The 19,766-nt window shown below is 39.9% G+C and overlaps 1 protein-coding gene across 2 annotated transcripts in view; it reads right to left on the minus strand.

The window, feature by feature from the left end:
• The window catches only part of Cntnap4 (contactin associated protein family member 4), a 303,767-nt gene that overhangs the window by 100,795 nt on the left and 183,206 nt on the right, over positions 1-19,766 (minus strand). Inside the window, exons 5-8 of one of the 2 annotated variants that reach the window (XM_052727282.1) lie at positions 14,758-14,961; positions 12,651-12,835; positions 11,759-11,902; positions 8,386-8,647 (exon numbers count right to left, since the gene is read on the minus strand). In XM_052727282.1, the coding sequence (XP_052583242.1) occupies positions 8,386-8,647; positions 11,759-11,902; positions 12,651-12,835; positions 14,758-14,961 (795 nt within the window). Of the gene's footprint in view, positions 1-8,385; positions 8,648-11,758; positions 11,903-12,650; positions 12,836-14,757; positions 14,962-19,766 lie in introns of those variants that run through there. The other variant, XM_052727283.1, reaches the window with a different exon arrangement.

Consider the following 19,766-nt stretch of genomic DNA (forward strand, 5'->3'; position numbering starts at 1 on the left):
TGTTGGGGATAAGGGAAGAAATGGGAGGTAGATTTGATTAAAACAACACTTTATGCCCATATGAAATTATCAAACAATGAAGATGTTAAAACAATATATTGTATACTAAATATCTTTCAAAAGAACCTCACGTAGATTAAACATAAGATTGTATATATAGGTTCAACCTAAGATTTCTGGAGAAAAACTTTGTGACAAGAGGCTCACAGGAACATTTAATGACACTCCTTGATTCAGCTTCATGGGAATTTATTGACTATGACTGTCAAAATAACTTAGAATTGGTTCTCTCTCTCTCTCTCTCTCTCTCTCTCTTGCTCACTCTAGCTCTCACTCTCTGTATAATATACATAATTCTAACTAGACTCACAATTTTATATAAATATAATGCTACTTAATAAAAACCAAGGAGCTTCCACTAAAACAGTTTCTAGCTCTTCCTAAGGTGACACTCATGTCATTGTTCTTCTCCTCAAAGGCAATACCAACAATAAACATGTTCAAGGCCAAGCAGGGATAGGGAAGCTGAACTCTATGGTGGTTTTGCCAGTCAGTCTTACAGCCAGAGAACACACAAGTCAGCAAACAAAACTACAATCACCCTGTGAAGCCCAGGGAGCCGTTTGAAATTGTCTTATTAAGCTGAGTGAGTTTCCCTCACAATTGCAGTTTGAAAATGCACCAAAACTCTCTTAAATTGGTCACATTGTTTTGGCATGGATGCACTAAAAGGGACACAAACCTGACCCAGGATTGAAAGCATACTACTCTATCATCCAAGAAAAGAATCTTTCAGGACCCAACTCTGGATTGCTCCATGAAAGATCCTTGGACCCAGAAGAGAAGAGGGCAGATTAGATACTTGCTCTTGGACCATTTTCTGAGAAGGGACTCTACTTAAAAGATAGAATAGAGTCATAAAACCCATGACTGAGTAAGATTAGAGTCAATGTATCAAATTTCCCCCATGTGTCCTTCCAGCACTTCCTTTAGGAGGCAGCACTCAGAGTGGTAAAGCTTTACATGCTTCATCCACAAGTGCAGATTCTTCCAGCCACCTCTCTGACCCCCATGTGTCCCCTAACTTATCCTACATGAATGGCTCCAATCTGTTGCTTCTCCTTAGGTTTTCTCTTCGTTGTTAGATATTTCTCTTCCAACCCCCACATACTGATAAAGTTTCCATTTTCCAATCTACTCTATAATGATTGTGAGTAAATGGGTCTGTGTGAGTGCAGGTATATACCTGCCACATTGTGCTCATGGAGGTCAGGAAACCTCTGGCGTCAGTCCCCCCTCTGCTTGTCTGAAAGTCTCTTTGTTGTTGACTATGGCATATGCCAAGCTAGCTGGCTTGCCAACTGCTGCAGATTCTCCCATCCCTGATTCCCATCTTGCCATAGGAGCATTGGGGTTGCAGACACATGCTATCATGTCTGGTTTTTTCAAGTGGGTTCAGGAGTTCAGATTCAAGTCCTCACTCTTGTTCCCCAAGTGCTTTATCCACTGAATAACCTCCCCAGGTCTGATTTTGCTTTCTTCTTCAGCTACAGAGTTCAATATGTAACTCAAGCCGATTTCAAAATCACAACCATCCTGTCTCAGCCTCCCACATGCTGGGATCCAGGGTGTGTGCCACTTCATCTGGCTTGCATAGTGATACTTTTATAACATATGATAAAATAGATTACTCTAACATCAATGATATATCAAGTACAGGTCTAGGGACTGAAGGGATGGCTAGCAATTGAGAGCGTTGCCTGCTCTTCCTGTGGACCAGGATTTGATTCTCAGCACATGGTACTTCACAGTCATCTGTAACTCCAGCCCCTGGGAAGCCAGTCCCTCTCTGGCCTCCATAGGTATATAAGGTATACAGGCATACATGCAAACAAAACATCCACACACATAAAATAAAAACTGAAAATGAAACATGAAAAAAGTGTAAGTCTGCTAAGCATGTGTTTATGCTTTGAAGGGATTACTTTGTGTTGTAATCATCTCTAAAAGTTTTATTTCTGTATTTATACTTTGTGGATTCACACAGGACCTGCAGAGAGGGCAGGTCCGTCCAAGGATCATGCTTTGTGTAGCTGTGCCCTGGGCATCTGCTGGTTAGGCATGGGGCAGAATTAAACCAAAGGCTTGGGGAGGCCTTTGGAATCCTACTTTCCATACAGAAGCCAAGTTAGATTATGAACAAAAGATTGGCAGGACAACCCACTCTGCAGTTTGGCACAGTGAAATGCAATCATTTAACAAGCCAGCAGGTTATGAACTGGGGCCACACTTTTAGAGAGGCCTTTAGAAAGCTGAAATTTTGTGTAATAGACATCATTTACCTGTGGAGGAGACTTATTGCCTGTCAATGGGATGGATTGCTCAAATTAAAACATGAACGATCCTTAACATATTTCAACTAGCCCTACCTAGTACATCAGACTCGATTTCACTTTTCTACCTCCCAGTCTGATAAGAAGTGTCCCCTCTGAAAGGCCACACTACTGTTAAAGGAAGGAACCATGCAACTTGCACTTTTTCCCTTATTAATTATATTACATAACTCCACTCTATCACGGCTTTATTAGTTATTCTTTTCATCACTGTGACAGATACCTGGAAGAAGGGACTTCAGAAAGGAAATGTCTATAGGACTGAAAAGATGACTCAGTGGTTAAGAATGCTTGCTTCTCTTCCAGAGGACCCAAGTTCAGTTCCCAACACTGGAACTTGGCACCTCATAACCTACTGAAACTCCAGATGCCCTGAAACCCTCTTCTGTCCTCTATAGGTACTTAAACACACACACACACACACACACACACACACACACACACACACACACACACACACACACATTCACGCACGTACACACACACACCAAAAAAAAATCCTTTTTAAAGAAGGAAGGTTTATGGTGGTTTATGGCTAGAAGTCATGACAGAATTCCTGGTCATAGGAGTATGTAGCTGAGATTATTCCCATCCCAGTAGGAAAACAAACAAATAAAAATCAGAGAGATCAGACTCGAGGTAACCTTCAACAACCCAGACCCACCATCCCATGTCTTCCCATCATGCCTCCATCCTCAAAGTTTCCACATCCCGAACACCACCCATAGCTGCGGACCAAGAGCCCTAAGCCAGGAGCCTGTGAGGGAGATGTTTCACACTGAAACCATCACTCATAATTCCTTATCCATCCTGAACATCAAGGCCAGAGCCCTGAGGAGGAAAGTACCCCACCGCTGAGCTAGAGCCCAGGGCCTACTTACTAGAATCTCAGGAGTGAGTGTATTGTTGCTATATTAATAAAGTAATCATTGCAAAAAAATGTTATTCAACCATGGTTCACAATTACTGTTCAGTGCTTTTTACGTATTGTGTAATTTATACCACAGTGGTTATTTCCCTTGTTGTAAGTGAAGAAAATGAAGCTTAGGGAGAATGTACAATTACCCTGGGGGCTATCCAGCTAGCAAGCAACAAAACAAACCAGAAACCCTTGCTTGACTCGACACCTCACAATTTTCTCAGCTGAGCCATGAGAAGCCAGCTGCCATACGGGGCCAGGAGAAGGATCTGCCGCTATCCCACTGAACATGAGTCAAGTCCCAGAATGCCAACATCAATAGCTGGGTGACAATAGGATCAAGAGAAAAAACCAAAACCATTTCTAGGCTGCCTGGAATGGTGCATGCCAGTAATCCTAGCACCTGGAAGGGAGAAACAAGAGAAGGGCTATAAGTTCAAGGCCAGCCTAGTCTAGATAGTAAGTTCCAGGCCAGCTAGCAAGATCTTATCTCAAAACATCAAAAGAACAAACAGACAAAAATACTACTATTTCAAAATCTTGGGTATACACAGACTAAAAAGGAAATAAGACTAATGCATAAACCATAGGCACACCAAACTTCTCCCTCCTCTGAATAATGTAAATAACTACTGTCACTGTTTGAATGTTTAATGTCCCACTGCAGGTTCATGGTTTGAAAGATTGGTCTCCAGGTGACACAAGTTTGGAGGCTGTGGAACCTTCAAGAGGTAGAGTTTAGTTCATGGAAGCAGGTCACCAGGAGCTTGTTCTGAAGGCTATGGACCACCCCCTAGATCTGGCCTCTCTGCTTCCTGAGCAGATGTGATGTTGGCAGGCTCTTCTGTCGTACATTCCTGTGATAATGAAGTACACTGCTCTAACATGCCTTTCCCAGCATGATGGACTGAAACCCCCCAAAGCCCTGAGCTAAAACAAGTCCTTCCTCCCTCACACGGCTTCTGCCAGGTACGGTGATCCCAGCAACACACACTAAAATGGCTTTAGTGCAACTGCTAGTTTCTCTTTTGTCAATTACCTCAGTGTCATTTCATTCTTCCATCCATCTAGGCTGAGATTACAAAAACATCAAATCACAGAATTACCCTTACTTCCCAAGAGCATTTAATCTGGAGCAAATGTTTGCTTTCTAGATGCCACCAGCCAATGAACATAACCCCAAATTTTATGTCACTCTTAACACTTTTACGCCAAACTGCTCATGTGAGTCTCAGTGTACGCTTCTCTTCCTGCCACAAGCAACAGACTCAATGTGTTCAAACTCCAAATACGTTCAAGGTGATCTTAGACTGGGGAACACTGTCCATCGCAAATATAAAAAACTGAATGATAAATGGAAGGATTTGCAATTGCAGGTGGTGGAGAAAATAGAATCATTCAAGACCCTTCTCTTTCTCAACCCAGCTCCTCCACCCTTGTCTCTGGCTCAAACCACATAACCATTACACAAATTCTAGCAGGAAGTAAGAAGTTTTTATCTGCTCTCTCCTGTGTAATCTGCAGAGCTATCGTAAATTGCTTTAGAAACAGTGAGACAGCTCAGCTGCCCCCAGCCTCTGCTAAGACTGTAACAGGCATCTAGAAGGGAAGATGGAGAAAGGAAAACACTAAGCCTGCCACTTAGGGTAGATCCTCTGCAAAGGTGCGGAAGGCAATTACACGTCTGCCATCACTCAAGGAGCCACTGAAGAGTGGCGCCCATTCCCAAATATATCTCAGCACTCTGAACTCACCAGGAATCCTTCAATTACTAACTATCGTCACTAGCCAGAATTAAGGACCCAGATCACTAGATAGCTCCTGTCATGGTGAAAATACGAGGGTCCCTGGTGACTATCACTTCAGTGGAGGGCAGGAGTTTAAGGGGACAGGTTTACAGTATGAAGAGAGGAAGGGTTGAACAAGGAGAGAGGATGAGGTGGAACTGAAAAAGGGCTTTTTTCTGGGCAAGACACACCAAAAAGGCTGTACCATTGCCAGGAACACAAGGATTGCACATGTCTGTTAAAACAGAAGACATACTCAGATAGCACTCAGATGCAGGCTTACCACAGGCAGGTTCTGCTGTGGGACCCAAAAGCTTGTTCATGGGACTTACTTTCACCACTAAAACCATTGTCGGAACTTCAAACTTAACAACAAAGAATTTCCTTTTCAATAAGAAAATGTAACTGCATTGTTACATTAGGGCCTTGTCATCTGGATGGGTTTAGATTTTTGACATCTCTAATGGTGACAAGGGCTGAAAACATTTTGTGTCATGAGGAATCGCAGAGCACTGCTAAAATGCCTCATGATTTAGGCTAATATACTATCATTAATATTTCAGGGATGGCTTAGGTTCACATATTATTTTCAAATAATTTCAAATGACAATTTGCCAATAGTACACTCCATTACAAATTTATTCTGATCATTCAAATATTTGCATAATTCAGTTCTTTCTCCATATAATTTAGGGTTTTTTAATGGAAAAGGTAAAAATATTTTGAATATTTTAAGCCCTTAAGATTGGTAATTTATATGTCTAATAGCTATGAAAGTTTAAGCCATTCTTATATAATGAAAAGATTTCGTATAGTACAGTACCTCAAATGAGCCCTAGTGAAAGGCTATTTCCTATGGGAAAAGAAACTGACCAGGCACTCAACTACCATTTAAGTAATTTATTTGTAAATAAAAAAAAATTGGTTCACTGAAATTCACAAAAATTAACATATATACTATAACCTACTTGGGGTGCACTTGATAATGTTTCACAATCAAATCAATTGATGTATTATAATGACTCAAATAAAGCCATAAATAACTGTTGGATTGGTATTATATTATACTAAATCTTTTCATTATATAAGGATGGCTTAAACTTTCATAGTTATTAGATATATAATTTTGAAAGAAACTGGAAAAAAAGAGTGGGGAGAGTCGGTAGCCAATGCTTGCTGTTTTCGGTGTAATTTATTTTACCACCCTGACACTCATAGTTAGATTCCTTATTATAAGCTACGAAAATAATCATATAAAGTCACATGATATCATAATGGATTATGCCATGTCTGTATTCAAACATTCATTTAAAGATTTTAAAATCACTTAGGGTATTCTATGCAGAGCTATACCTAGTAATTTATTAACCACACATTCCTATAAAGAGGTTGGAAGTGAGCTAGCTTCATGCAGCTCACTACAGTAATGTTGTACTGAAGCAGTTTCTTTAAGATGTTGAAAATTAGGCTATGACTGTAACCACTTCAGAGGATGTCAAATACATCACAATACACTACACACTAATGACAAGCTTACATTTTTAGACTCTCGTTTTAGGAGCCTCTTAATTATTCATATGACACTGATTAATTTATTTCCCTTTGTCCAGACTAGAAATCTACCACATTGAACATTACATAAAAAGTCACAGCATAGTACTTCTCAAAAATTATAATTAATGCTGACTTCCTAGCACTCTAACTCAAACTGTACTGATACAGGAACACAAATGGCAATAAAAACATACAAACAATAGGCCCCTGTACTGGCTGACTTTGTGTCAACTTGACACAAGCTACAGCCATTTTGGAAGAGGTAACCTTAATTGAAAAACTGCCCCCACCAGATTGGCCTGTGGACAAATCTGTGTTACATCTTCTTGATTGGTGATTGATGTGTGAGAGCCAAGCTCACCGTAGGCAGAGCCACTCCTTGGCTAGTGGTCCTGGGTGCTCTCTGAAAGCAGGCTGAGGAAGGCATGGGGAGAAAGCTGTAAGCAGCACTCCTCCATGGCCTCTGCATCAGCTCCTGCCTCCGGGTTCCTGCCCTGACTTCCGCCAAGGATGGAATGTGAGAGGGATGTGTAAGTGAAGGAAACCTTCTCCTCTCCTGGTTCCTTATGGTCATGGGGTTTTATCACAGCCATCAAAAGCCTAACTAAGCACCATGTTAACACCAATTTGTATACATGTTTTTTTTCTATTAGTTTCAGTCTCTGTTTTAACTATCCTCATCTTTCTTTCCCCAACCATATTCTCTAAATGTTGGTCATAGTTAATATAGAAGAGTAGTACAATAATATTTATAAATTGTTTATAAAGATCATTTATTAGATTAATGTAGCAGTTTATTCCAATGGGACCTCTAGCTGCCAGGAGTGCATGCTAGTCTGTATATGAAACAACTGTGATGGGGATTACTTGTAGAAAGCTATATAATTTTAATGAAGAGACAAATATATCCCTCACCCACAGCTCTGATCTAGATTGAACATTAATTTTTGAGACACATATAAAGTTACCTTAATTATATTACCTCTAATTGATAAAAGGATACCACATTATACACGAATGCAGAGAACCAATTGGTGCCCAAATGGCAAAATTTGCACAAATTGTTGCCTGTTTAAAAATATATCCAACTGGGCCAGGCAGTGGTGGTGCATGCCTTTAATCCCAGCACTCGGGAGGCAGAGGCAGGCAGATCTCTGTGAGTTTGAGGCCAGCCTGGGCTACCAAGTGAGTTCCAGGAAAGGCACAAAACTACACAGAGAAACCCTGTCTTGAAAAACAAAAAAAAAAAAAATCCAACCATTACAAGGTACATTTGAATATTAGTATAATGACATAGACAGATATAGGTACCAGTGTGGCCTCTGCCATGCTCTCACACCAAGGTGGACAATAGCTACTGAGCAGTCTAATTCCTCACTAAAAGACATTCAGTTAATTTACTGGCCTGTTTCAGTGCCATTCACTTTTACTCCATTTCCTACTGCTATGTTGATGACTTGTCTGTATTAGAGGAAGGGTCATGCATAGAAATTTCTATTCCCTCATCATTATCAACTATGTTAATAAGAATTTTGAACATGGAATCATATTTAGAAGAAAAATTGGAACCAAGTTTCTCTAAGGAAGGGTAGCGATAATCTTATTAACTCAGGTATCCATTTATTAAACAAATACTAATTTTTGGTTATGCATGAAGTTTGCAGAGAAGGGACATGGAGATAATGAAATCTTTCAAATCCATATGCTTTGCCTGCAGGAATACATTTATTACCTGCTGTGATGTCACTGGGTGACTTTCCTGGCTGGTAGAGATTCATTTTAAGTTTTCCATCGCTGAGCAAGAGGAGAAGACCACCTGAAACCAATTGGAGTTCACTGAAGAGCAGAAGTCCCGCCTTATTCCAGGTTCGGAATTGAAAACTGGCTGAGATGGCTTCCTCTTTGGAAGATGCTGGGAGTACCAAGTAACTCCTGGTGCTCAGGAAAGTCAGAGGCACAGACTGTGGTTGTGAACAAGAAAACGATGTATTTCCCTGAGGACAGAGGACAAGAACAGGCATTTAGCTTGTTACAGCCCACGTGGAATGGAATTTAAATGCTTGTGGAGTCTGATTATCAATCCCATATTATTCTAGCCTGAAAACAATTTGCTATACCATGAAGGTCCAAATCTTTGCCATTTATCTTACAAGTTCTTGAAGTGTGTTACCAGGTTTTCTCCCCATTTTTCAACCTTAGTATAGACTTGCAAAGTCAATAAAATCAACTTTATCGAGACGAATAAACAGTTGGAGGAAATCTTGGTCAAACAAAAACAAATAAAAATGAATCTGTTAAAAATTGAACTTTTACTTTATACAACTATTATGTTGTGTTTTGGGTGAAATGTTAAAAGCTTAAGAGCACAAAATGCTAACTGTTAAAGTATACACTAACTTATAAAAAGAAGGGAGCCGGGCGGTGGTGGCGCACGCCTTTAATCCCAGCACTCGGGAGGCAGAGCCAGGCGGATCTCTGTGAGTTCGAGGCCAGCCTGGTCTCCAAAGCGAGTTCCAGGAAAGGCGCAAAGCTACATAGAGAAACCCTGTCTCGAAAAAAAAAAAAAAAAAAAAAAAAAAAAAAAAGAAGGGAATATTAAGACCATCAAACTCTGTGGAAATGGGAGCAGCTATCAGCTGCAGTCTGATTCTATGCTTTATTTGGGTAGCTGCCTCCTGCCCTACACAGCACATCCTCTTGTCCATGAACAAGTGTTGTATAGAGACATTATTTTGGATGAAACACACACACATTTGTCTATATTTCCTTTTTAATTATCTCCCTTTAATAAAAAATAATGAAAGTAAAACCTTACTGGATGCTAGTAACGTACAAAGAACATGAATTCACAGAGAATTAGAAATGAAATCTTCTCCATAATAAATATTCTTGTGATGCTCTTTGGGATTTTCTGCACAACGTGAGATTCAATTTACATATTTTGAATTTTAAGCAATGAGAGAAATTAATGAAAATCTATTTACATCTGCATTTTATTATCAAAGTAGTAAAGCTGGAAACAGTGCTTCCCAGAATTTCAATCACTGTCTGATTCTAGGTAAAAGTTCCCTGAAAAACTAGGATGATGCTTGACTCTCAGAAGTAGAGCACCAGCCATTTCCCCCCAAAGGTGTTGAGAATTGTGTACAGTGAAGGATGAGCACAAACCTGTGGTGATAGCCACTGCTTGCTAGCAAGAAGACCAGAGTTCCATCTTCCAGAACTCATGCCAAAAAGCCAGGCTTAAGACTGGGAAGACGTCCAGTGGTCAAGGCACTTGCTGTGCAAACTTGACAACTGGGGTTTGGATACCCAGAAACCCACACAGGTCCTGGGTGGGTGGGGAGGCCACCTGTAATTCCAGCCTCAGCAGGCAGAGAGAGGGAGATCCCCAGAACAAACTGGCTAGCAACAGACAGGCAAGCTCTGAGTTTGATTGACAGATACAGCTTCAGTGAATAAGTTGGAATAGTGATTGAGGATGATTCCGAATAGCAGCCTCCAGCCTCCACTTGCACACATCTACTAAACCACAAAAAGCTTTCATATGCCCACCACCACCACACACATGTGGACGTGATGATAAGCACAGAGTGATGCTGGTTTGCCCCACTGTCCTTCTCTCCTCTGCTCTGTACCACCTATTTATCAAGACATCTGGGCCTTCTGGGTAGCAACAAGCTAAGCTGATGCCCACCCCAGATGTGTGTCACGGACAAAAGCCACCCAGAGGCAACATCTCCTGTAGAACCCTCACCTCAGAAAGCTGCCTGCATAAGCCACAATACTCTGCTAAGTCCAATTGGTCCACTCACAGTGCAGCATCAGAGAGTGACTCATCTGATCTTCAACCTTCCCATGCCAAGTCTTCACTTCCTGGTTCCTGTGCTAAGTCCTAAGTTCCACGTTCAGAAAAAGGCACCCTGTTTGTAACACTCTGCTATTGCTTTCCTGACTGAACCATGACCAACAGTTAGAGCTAAATGCTGCCAGGGTTCCATGGACTTGGAGTACAAGGGAGCCCAGACAATATTCCTATTTAGACAGCCTGGCAGCTGCAATGATGTAACAACCTATAAGTTTTTTATTTGTTATGAATGGCCATGGCAATGTTGTAACAGTCTATACATTTTTATTTGTTGTAAATGGCCATCGCAATGTTGTTTTATTTGTTATGAATGGCCATGGCAAATACAAGTGTTTCTAGTTTCTTGTTAACACACCAGAATGCTCCCTAATTCCAGTGACTGTTCTCATCCAATGAGCTTGTCAGGGAACAACTTCTTAAAGAAATAAAACAAAATAATAATTAATCTACTGAGAGCAATGCTACCTCAACAAAACTGAAACAGCCACAACAAAATTAAAAATGAAATCACAACAAAATTTTAAAATAGTTCCCATACTATTTTTTTAAATTTACTGTTGTATGACAGTTATTTCCAAATTAAAACATTCCACCTAGACGGAGGGGTAGGCTCATGAGATTAAGGAGGTAAACAAAACATCACATGTCTTAGAAAGCTGAAACTCAGAAAGTTCTGGAAGGTCCCTCCACAGTTTTGTAAAAGTCACAAACAACTGCTCTGCCCTGTGAGAAGGGAGCTCTAGAAGAGCAGCTTTGTGAGTCAACACCTGTGCTTGGATGGCCTTTTCCATGATGCAGCTGCTTTTGAGTCAGGCTGGCTTCTGTAGGTAACCCAGTGCCCATACTCCTACTAGTGACCCCAACGGAAACTCATTGGCTCACCAAGTTGGACTTCAGTGCAATCATTACTTTGATCTGTTATGGGTTCCCTTTCTGGAGTGAGGAGATGTGTGTGTGTGTGTGTGTGTGTGTGTGTGTGTGTGTGTGTGTGTGTGTGTGTCTCCCCAGGTAAAATCTATCATGCATTTACTTCATATAAAAATAAATATATGAAAAATAGTTATTTTATGAATTATAATCCTCCTAAATAGAACTAATCTCCTACATGTATACAGTCAACCAGAGAGAATTTTTAAATAAGAGCCACGTCTAAAACACTATAAGTAAGACCCTCATATGGAGCAATTTTATTTGGAAAAGGTACATCTTACTCATCCCTTCCTATGGAGACTCTTACCATGGTGATGATCTGAGGGCTGTGTTGCTTGGCCAAGCCGATTATGTCCACTCCATTATAATAGAGATTTTCTAAACATCCATGGAAATGTTTGTATGGCAATGACACTGATTTTGCAGGTGCTGAGATCCCTCCAAAGCTGATCTTAGAAAGAAAAATGGCATCAATAATATTGTTTAGTGATTTTTATGATAACCCGTTTAAATAATTATGATTAGCAATTATAGCGGGTAATCATCACGTAGATAACTTTACAACACCATACATAGAAAAAATTAAGATACTGACTTTTAAAAACAAATTTATGTGCATTCAGTCTTCATTTGTGTGACAGCTTGATTATCCTTCCAAGTCGCTAATCACACCTGGTTTTGATATTTATTGCTTAATGAAGAAAAATACACTTTTTGATTCACAGTGGAACTTGGTCTATTTAATAATGTAGCTAATTATGATATTTTATTTTGTATATGTTTCTAGTACAAATTGTTATTTGCATATTTAAATCAGTTGTTAATGAATTAATCTGTTTGCTATTATAGTCTCTCATAAATCTATATTTCCCAGGGGTAGAACAGAAAAAAATCAGACTATGCATTCTAGATTTGCATGTGGCAATAAGATCTCATCACGGGAACCATAATCTACCTGTGAGGTATTGTGACTGTATGTGTCAGGTGAAATTATGGTCATGTTCTATAATGATACATATAAATATATAATAAATGATGAGCCCCAAATTCCATGTGCTAGTAAGCTAGGTCACCTTAGGAATGCTTCGTCAGCCTGGGGATTTATTCTGAAGGTGTCTTTTTATAGCATATTTTCTGTTAGGAAGTTAAATCACATATACATCATCAAATGTGTATTAATTGAAATGTAACCACCACACCTCATAATCAAGATCCAGGTAATTGAATTCTCCCTGGGCATGGAAGTGATGCCTGTGCTCGTCCACTGTAAAGTTGACCTGTTTGCCCAGTCTCTGTATGAGCACAGAATGCCAATGCTGATCATCCAGCAGGCTGCCCAAGGTGAGGTTGATCAGGGTGGAACTAGAGGTCAGTCTAACTTCACCTAGGAGGAAGAATAACAGCGCCGTGATTCAGTTAAAAGGGTGGGGAGCTTCTTCTTGATGGACCAGCATCTCTCACAGTAATTTGCAACCTTCTTCCATGCATGCCATGCTGAACACTAGTGTGGATTTATCTGAAGCTTGATTATAATGATCTCTCAACCTTGCTGTAATTTCTTCCACTGTTAATTCTTTCTATTATTATTACCCATTGCAAGCTCATTTTCTATGTAAATTTTATCTTTGCTACAAGCTCATTATTTTTACTGCTGTAATATTTTTCAATGACCCATCCCATTCTTTACGATGTTAGGAAATAACTGTGGAGCTACATCAGAGTTATAGGAAGAACATCCAAAAAGGAATTTGTGCAGTTTGCAAGCATGAATCATATGGGCACTTGTTGGGGGATATTCTATCATACTGTGAACCCTGAATTTGCATTTGCATTAATTAAATAAAATTAATCTTGGGTCAGGAGGTTAAGTTAGCAACTAGTTGACAGAAAGTAATCATAGAGCCTCAGAGGGCATCCGGGAGAGATAGCCACAGGATGTAGTAGGGTGGGGTTTGGAGAAGCACAGGTTTTTCTGGTTTGGCAAAGTGGAAGCATGGTTCTTCTGTGGACAGCAGGAAGGAGAAAGACTTAGGTAGTTGCTACTCAGCCTCTCTGAGCTCACAGGTTTTCACCCCAGACTTTGAATCTTGAGTCCTATTCATAAATAGAACGATAGAGATTTAGTTAAAGCTACCTTTATCAGCACCAACAGGGCCAGTGACTGTGGGAACAGAATTCCCAACAGGTTGTGGCCTGACTAGCCAGGCCACTGCTAGAGAAACAGGCCAGTAACAGCATAGTTGCAATTGCTGGCTGAGATCACAGTAGATTAAGGCACAGCCACTGTGCCAAAGTTAAAACAACATTTGGCCTGATCCAGTTGGGGGCTCCTCAGCTATTGGTTCATAGTTCATGTGTTTCCGTTCAGACCGGGACCTGTCCTTAGTGCATGAGCTGGCTGTTTGGAACTTGGGGTTTATGCAGGGACACTTCACTCAGCCTGGGAGGAGGGGACTGGGCCTGGCTGGACTGAATCTACCAAGTTGAGCTGAATCCCCAGGGGAGTCTTTGCCCTGGAGGAGATGGGAATGGGGGGGGTGCACTGGGGGGAAGGTGGGGGATGCAGAGGGAGGGGGGAGGACAAGGGAATCCATGGCTGATATGTAAAATTAAATTAAATTATAAAATAACAACATTTGGCACTCCATGTTGAATGCCAAATGTAGTAGGCTTTCTTGGGCCTCCAGACCTCAAATTATGACACAGAGACTTATTGTTGATTATGAATGCTCACCCTTAGCTTAGGCTTGTTTCTAGTTAGCTTTTTTTAAAATTTAAATTAACCCATTTCTATTACATATGCTTCCCTGAGGCTCCCTTATATCATTTACCTACATTCCATCATGTTTTCCTGCTTCTTCCATGTCTGGCTGGCTGGCACCCCTTTTTTCTCTGCCCACCAGCCCTGCCTATACCTCTTCTGCTTAGCTATGGCCATTCAGCTTTTTATTAGACCAATCAGGTGCTTTAGGCAGGCAAGATGAAACAGCAACACATCTTTACATAGTTAAACAAATGCAGCACAAACAAAAGAAACACACCTTTACATAATTAAACAAATGCAGCATAGACAAATGCAACACTTCTTTACATAGTTAAACAATTATTCTGCAACACAAATGCAACACACCTTTACATAGTTAAACAAATATTCTATTCCACAGCAGGCACTGGGTATACACACAAGTCCTTGAATTGGAAAATAAAGTACTTTGAATGTAAAAAGAAGTGAGCATGAAAACATAAAGTTAAATAAACAATAATCAAATGATCAGACCTTCCATGAGCCTCACCAAGTAGCTTTACCTGAATTAATAAGTAAGAACAGTTTTCCTCTTCTTAGCTCCAATGTGATATGATCTCCAGCAGGCCCTGCCCTGTGCAGTAGGATCCCATCACTCTCCATGGTTTTAAATTTCAAAGAAATTATATCTCTTATTGGACTCAAGGAATTTTGATCAAATCTGTAGAGAAGGGAACTTTTTCCATCAAGATCAATTACCACTGACCCTGGAGACAAAGAGAGTGAAAGTCATCATTCTGTGGATAAATATAGTTTGCACTGAAGCATGTTAACTACTGTGGGGGGTGGTGTGTGTGTGTGTGTGTGTGTGTGTGTGTGTGTGTGTGTGTGTAATATCAGACCAACAAATATCTAATTCTATCAAAACCCAAAATTGTTTCAATTCCATCTGGATTTTTTTAACTCCTCACAAAATTCATGACTTAGAAATATACTTTAAACTCATGCCTCAAATTTTCTTATGTTACTAAAGGCTAGTCTTATTTTACAAAAGAGAAAATCAGAAAATGATTATAATTATATATATTATCACTTTATAATACATATTTAAAAATCAATAGTTTAATAGTGGTCTTAGACTGTTAAAATTTATTTTGGGGGGAAGCTCAGAAAAAAAATATTGGTTTGGATATCTTAAAATTGTTCCAGGCATGTGCTTTACCTATCAAAGATAGCATCCATTCATATATACACACACGTGTGTGTGTGTGTGTGTGTGTGTGTGTGTGTGTGTGTGTGTACTTTAGAGTTATAAACTACCACTTCAAGCGCACATTAAATTGGCCTTGTGCTCTGTCTTATTATATTATTTTCATGACTAAGTGATAATATTTAAAGACAAGGCCTTTTTCTTTTCAAGGGCATCATTGGAAAGACATTAGCCTAATGACATTGTAAGGTTTATGCTACCGCATTTATGTCATACTTTGACACCAACCTGTTTTTTCAGCTTCCTGACAGTGTCTTACCTACTCATTGTCAAGCTCACTCTTATTCAGTTCATCTTCAAAAAAGATGTCATGTTACACTGGTAACATAATAGTACCTCTGTCAAAATCAGTTGCACCCCAAAAAAGACATAAAATGAAACCAATAATACTCAGAAATCCTCACTGTATTTTCTATGTTCCACAAGTCAAAGATTTTTTAAAGGCAATTACCACCCAAGAGTACATTTATATCATAAATGAAGAGGTTAGAGGAACCCAACAAAATAAGAAGCTGCTTTTCAACGGGGTAAGCTGACTCCTTTCAGTCATGGGGTAAGCTGACCCCTTTCCGTCAACAACGTGACATTAAAGCTTACTCATCGTATTTCCTCTGACGAAATTATTATAGTTACTTCTATGCCCAAATATGTATTGATTCAGACTACCCACTACACCCTAGAAACTGTTAATCACCCCCACCAACCCTAAATGTTTTCACTATTCTATGAAGCTTGCTGCTGAAGACTCAGGGGTCTGATTGTTTTTTACATCTTGTTAATATGCTTATAAAGAATTCATTCGCCAAGTACACATGAATAAACATCACATTCCTTAGAAAGAATAATGTTAGCTGAACAATCATTCCTTGTTATATAGTTGAATGGATGTGTATGGTTAAAACATAACTCTTTGTCAAACACAAATGATGTTTTCTACCATTATTAGATAGCAATAAATTAAGAAAAATTTCAGCCAGATAGACTTTAAATGCTGACACATTTGGAGCCATGCAGTTATCTCTGAGTTATCCCTGAGTTAATGTATTGCTTAGAGGCAACTATCAGAGTAATGATTTTATTATAGATAAAGACTATTTTTGGAATTAGCTACCAAGAGATTTTTTTCCCCCATAAAAACAGCCCATGTTACTTTAGCCTACTATTTCTTTTTTTTTTTTCTCTTTTTCACTATTGTTATTATTACATTATAATGGTTGTATCCATCTTCCATGGCACCTCAAGCTTTGGGCCCTGGAATATTTCCATCAGCAAAATAAGGTAGTGGGGAAAAAAATCTTGGACAATTGATGCCTAAAGCAATAGCGTAATGGTTTATCCCTCAAACCAAAGCCACTTGCCATTTTCTCTGATTCTTACCTACCTTCGACCTCACATTGACATGGCTATGCATGTCAATGAAGTCATTTACTACAAACACGCTCAGTCTATCATGTCTGAGTTATTATGTGCTAAATATGCGAGGTAGGAAATGTTCAAGATAAGTATACCCACATGGAGCTTAGACACAGAGAAGATGAACAAATACATCCATAAAACCATTACAGACTGTAACAGACATTCTGGTGAAGAAGACAGGACCAGCTGGCTAAGATACTGAGGAAGAGCTTGCTCAGGTGTCAGGCCTAGAAGTCTGAGTCTCAGGCAGGTCCTCATATGTAACCTGGCCTCTCTCTACAGTTTCAAGCCCATATATTCTCCTCATAATCTAGATTATGCTTGTGGCATTTAATTTCAAAAAGCCTAGATATTCTTCCAATATGGTCATGTTCACTATCTCGAATAAAAATCTAGGGATTGTTGAGAAACTACTATGACAGGAGATAATTTAATGCTCTGAAGTAGGAGGTAGAGTCCTTCCAACTAAGGGGCCTCTGAGGAAAAAAAGTATAGAAATATTAATAACAATCACATCACATATTCCACATGTATGTAAGCAATGCCTTTCAGAAATGAGGAAAGGACAGGAAGTAGTCAGATATGATCCCTGACATTTCATATTGACATTATGCTAATTTACAACGTTCACCTTTTTATTATTCCATTTACAGTTATTTATGAAAATATCTGACGTGTGAAATATAGTTTTGACCCATCAGCACAAAGCACTGTATTATGTGACATAAAACACCCTGGCTTTTTATTTTGTTATTTTGTTGTGTTTTTTTTTTTTTTTTTTTGGTTTTGTTTTTGTCAACTTGATACAGGCCAGAGTTGTGTGAGCAGAGAGAGCCACAGGTGCACAAATGCCTGCATAAGATTGACGGCAGGCAAGCCTTTAAGATATGCTTCTAATTAGTGGTCAGTGTGGCTTGCTCAGTATGTGCCCCTATGTATCCCAGAACCACCTACCCTGGGGTGTATAAGAATACAGACCAAGCAAGGCACAGAGAACAAGCCAGAAAGCCAAATTCCTCTGTGGCCTCTGCTTCAGTTTCTGCCTCTGGATTCCTGCCCTAACTTCTTTGATGATGGACTGTGTGTGATGTCAGAGAATAACCTCCTTGAGTTACTTTTGGTCACTGTATTTTATCACAACAGAAACCCTAACAAATGCATAAAAAACAAATAATAGAAATATCTGGAACTGTCCTCTCTAACCCATACCCTCCCTGTCAAGAAAGACCCTTCTGATTTCATAGGGTCTTCTGAATTAACCAGATAATCTCCCAGTAATTGTACCTTCAAAGCAGCTTTGCTGTGTAAGGTACCACAATGTCCTTACATTTGAGGTTTTAGGGACTAAGATTTGTGTTACCGTGATAAAATACTTGACAGATATGAAATATGAGAGAAGAGATTTATTTTGGGTCTTGGGTTCAAAAGGTCTCTAGCACAGCAGGGAAGGCAGTATCTGTGACACCCAAGTATGAGGTGGAACTCTTTACATCCTAGGGGGCCAGGACACAGAGAGGGTGAGCAAAGTGGGCCCATATGAAACCTTCAAAGGCATGGACCTGTGGCTGACTTCTGCCAGCCAGGCCCCACCTTCTAAAATTTCCACAGCCCTCCATAAATACTGCCAGCAGCTGGGGGACACGTGCTCAGATACAAGCCCTGGGGGACATCTCGTATTCAAACAATAATAGTGGGGGAGTTGTTTTCTGTCTCATAGCAAATTACTTAACCTCTTTGTCTTGCTTCTTCATGCATGAAATGAGAGTAACAGTATATTCTCCACAGGTTTGTTGTATGAGTGTTTATCCACATAGTAACAAGTAATCAATGAACACTCATTGCTGCTAATGCTTACCTATTAGTTATTATTAGAATATTGAGCAGGAAAAGAGGTGCTCAAAATAATTAAATACTTGGGTTGATTTCTGATTCTTTAAAAACATAATGAATTTTTGAAGAGCATATGCATGCATATATACACACAAATACACATAAATGCACACACATACATACACACATGCATGTGTACACACAGGCACATACACACACTTATACATGCACATACACAAGTGCACATACCACACATGCACATACACACACAAGCACACACATGCTCATACACACACACCCATACATGTACAAGCACATATACACACATAGGTACACACACACACACACACACACACACACACACACACACACACACAGGGTGCTCCTCAGTATCAATGTCTTTGCCAGGTAATGCAGAGAGGATGATTTGAGGCAGCTGTGAGTTCTGTGGCTCTTTGTCAGCTCCTGCCTGAGCTGACACACCATAGCAGTTGTTGGTGACCTGAATCCTCCTCAGTGAATTACCGCCATCTGAAATCTGCTTATTTAAAGCAAGAATTGAGGGAAGAGGAGACTCAGAAAGACTGTAGGCCTGGACCAATTCTCCTTATGACTCCATATATACTCTGCTTTGCTTATATGATGCAGAAATGTAATCTTCCATGGAAGAGAAGCTCTCCAATAGAAAATATACAAATGTTCTTTAGGGAGCTGTGTTGGGAGGAATGTTCCTGAAATGGGCATTCTGCCCTCCTTCCTTCAGCACATATTTATGGAGAGCTCTCTATGTGCACAGAGGCAGATGAAGTATTGCATGAAAACAAAGCATATTCTTTTATATTTTTCAAAGTGCTTACCATCTATGGGAAGACACACATCCCTAAGATGTGATTATTCATGCCTTTGTTTGGAGCTTTGCTTCTGAATCAGGGCAATGTCCCCAATGCTGCCTAAGATGCACAAGACAGCTGACCTGCACCAGCCCCCGAGAAGGATATCAGCTGAACTGCAGAAATGCTGTACCTCCTTGAGCAACAGACACTGTCTCCACCTATA

Source organism: Peromyscus californicus, unplaced genomic scaffold (genome assembly GCF_007827085.1).
Source record: "Peromyscus californicus insignis strain IS unplaced genomic scaffold, ASM782708v3 Scaffold_8__1_contigs__length_139910024, whole genome shotgun sequence".
In the NCBI taxonomy this organism is placed as follows: domain Eukaryota; kingdom Metazoa; phylum Chordata; class Mammalia; order Rodentia; family Cricetidae; genus Peromyscus; species Peromyscus californicus.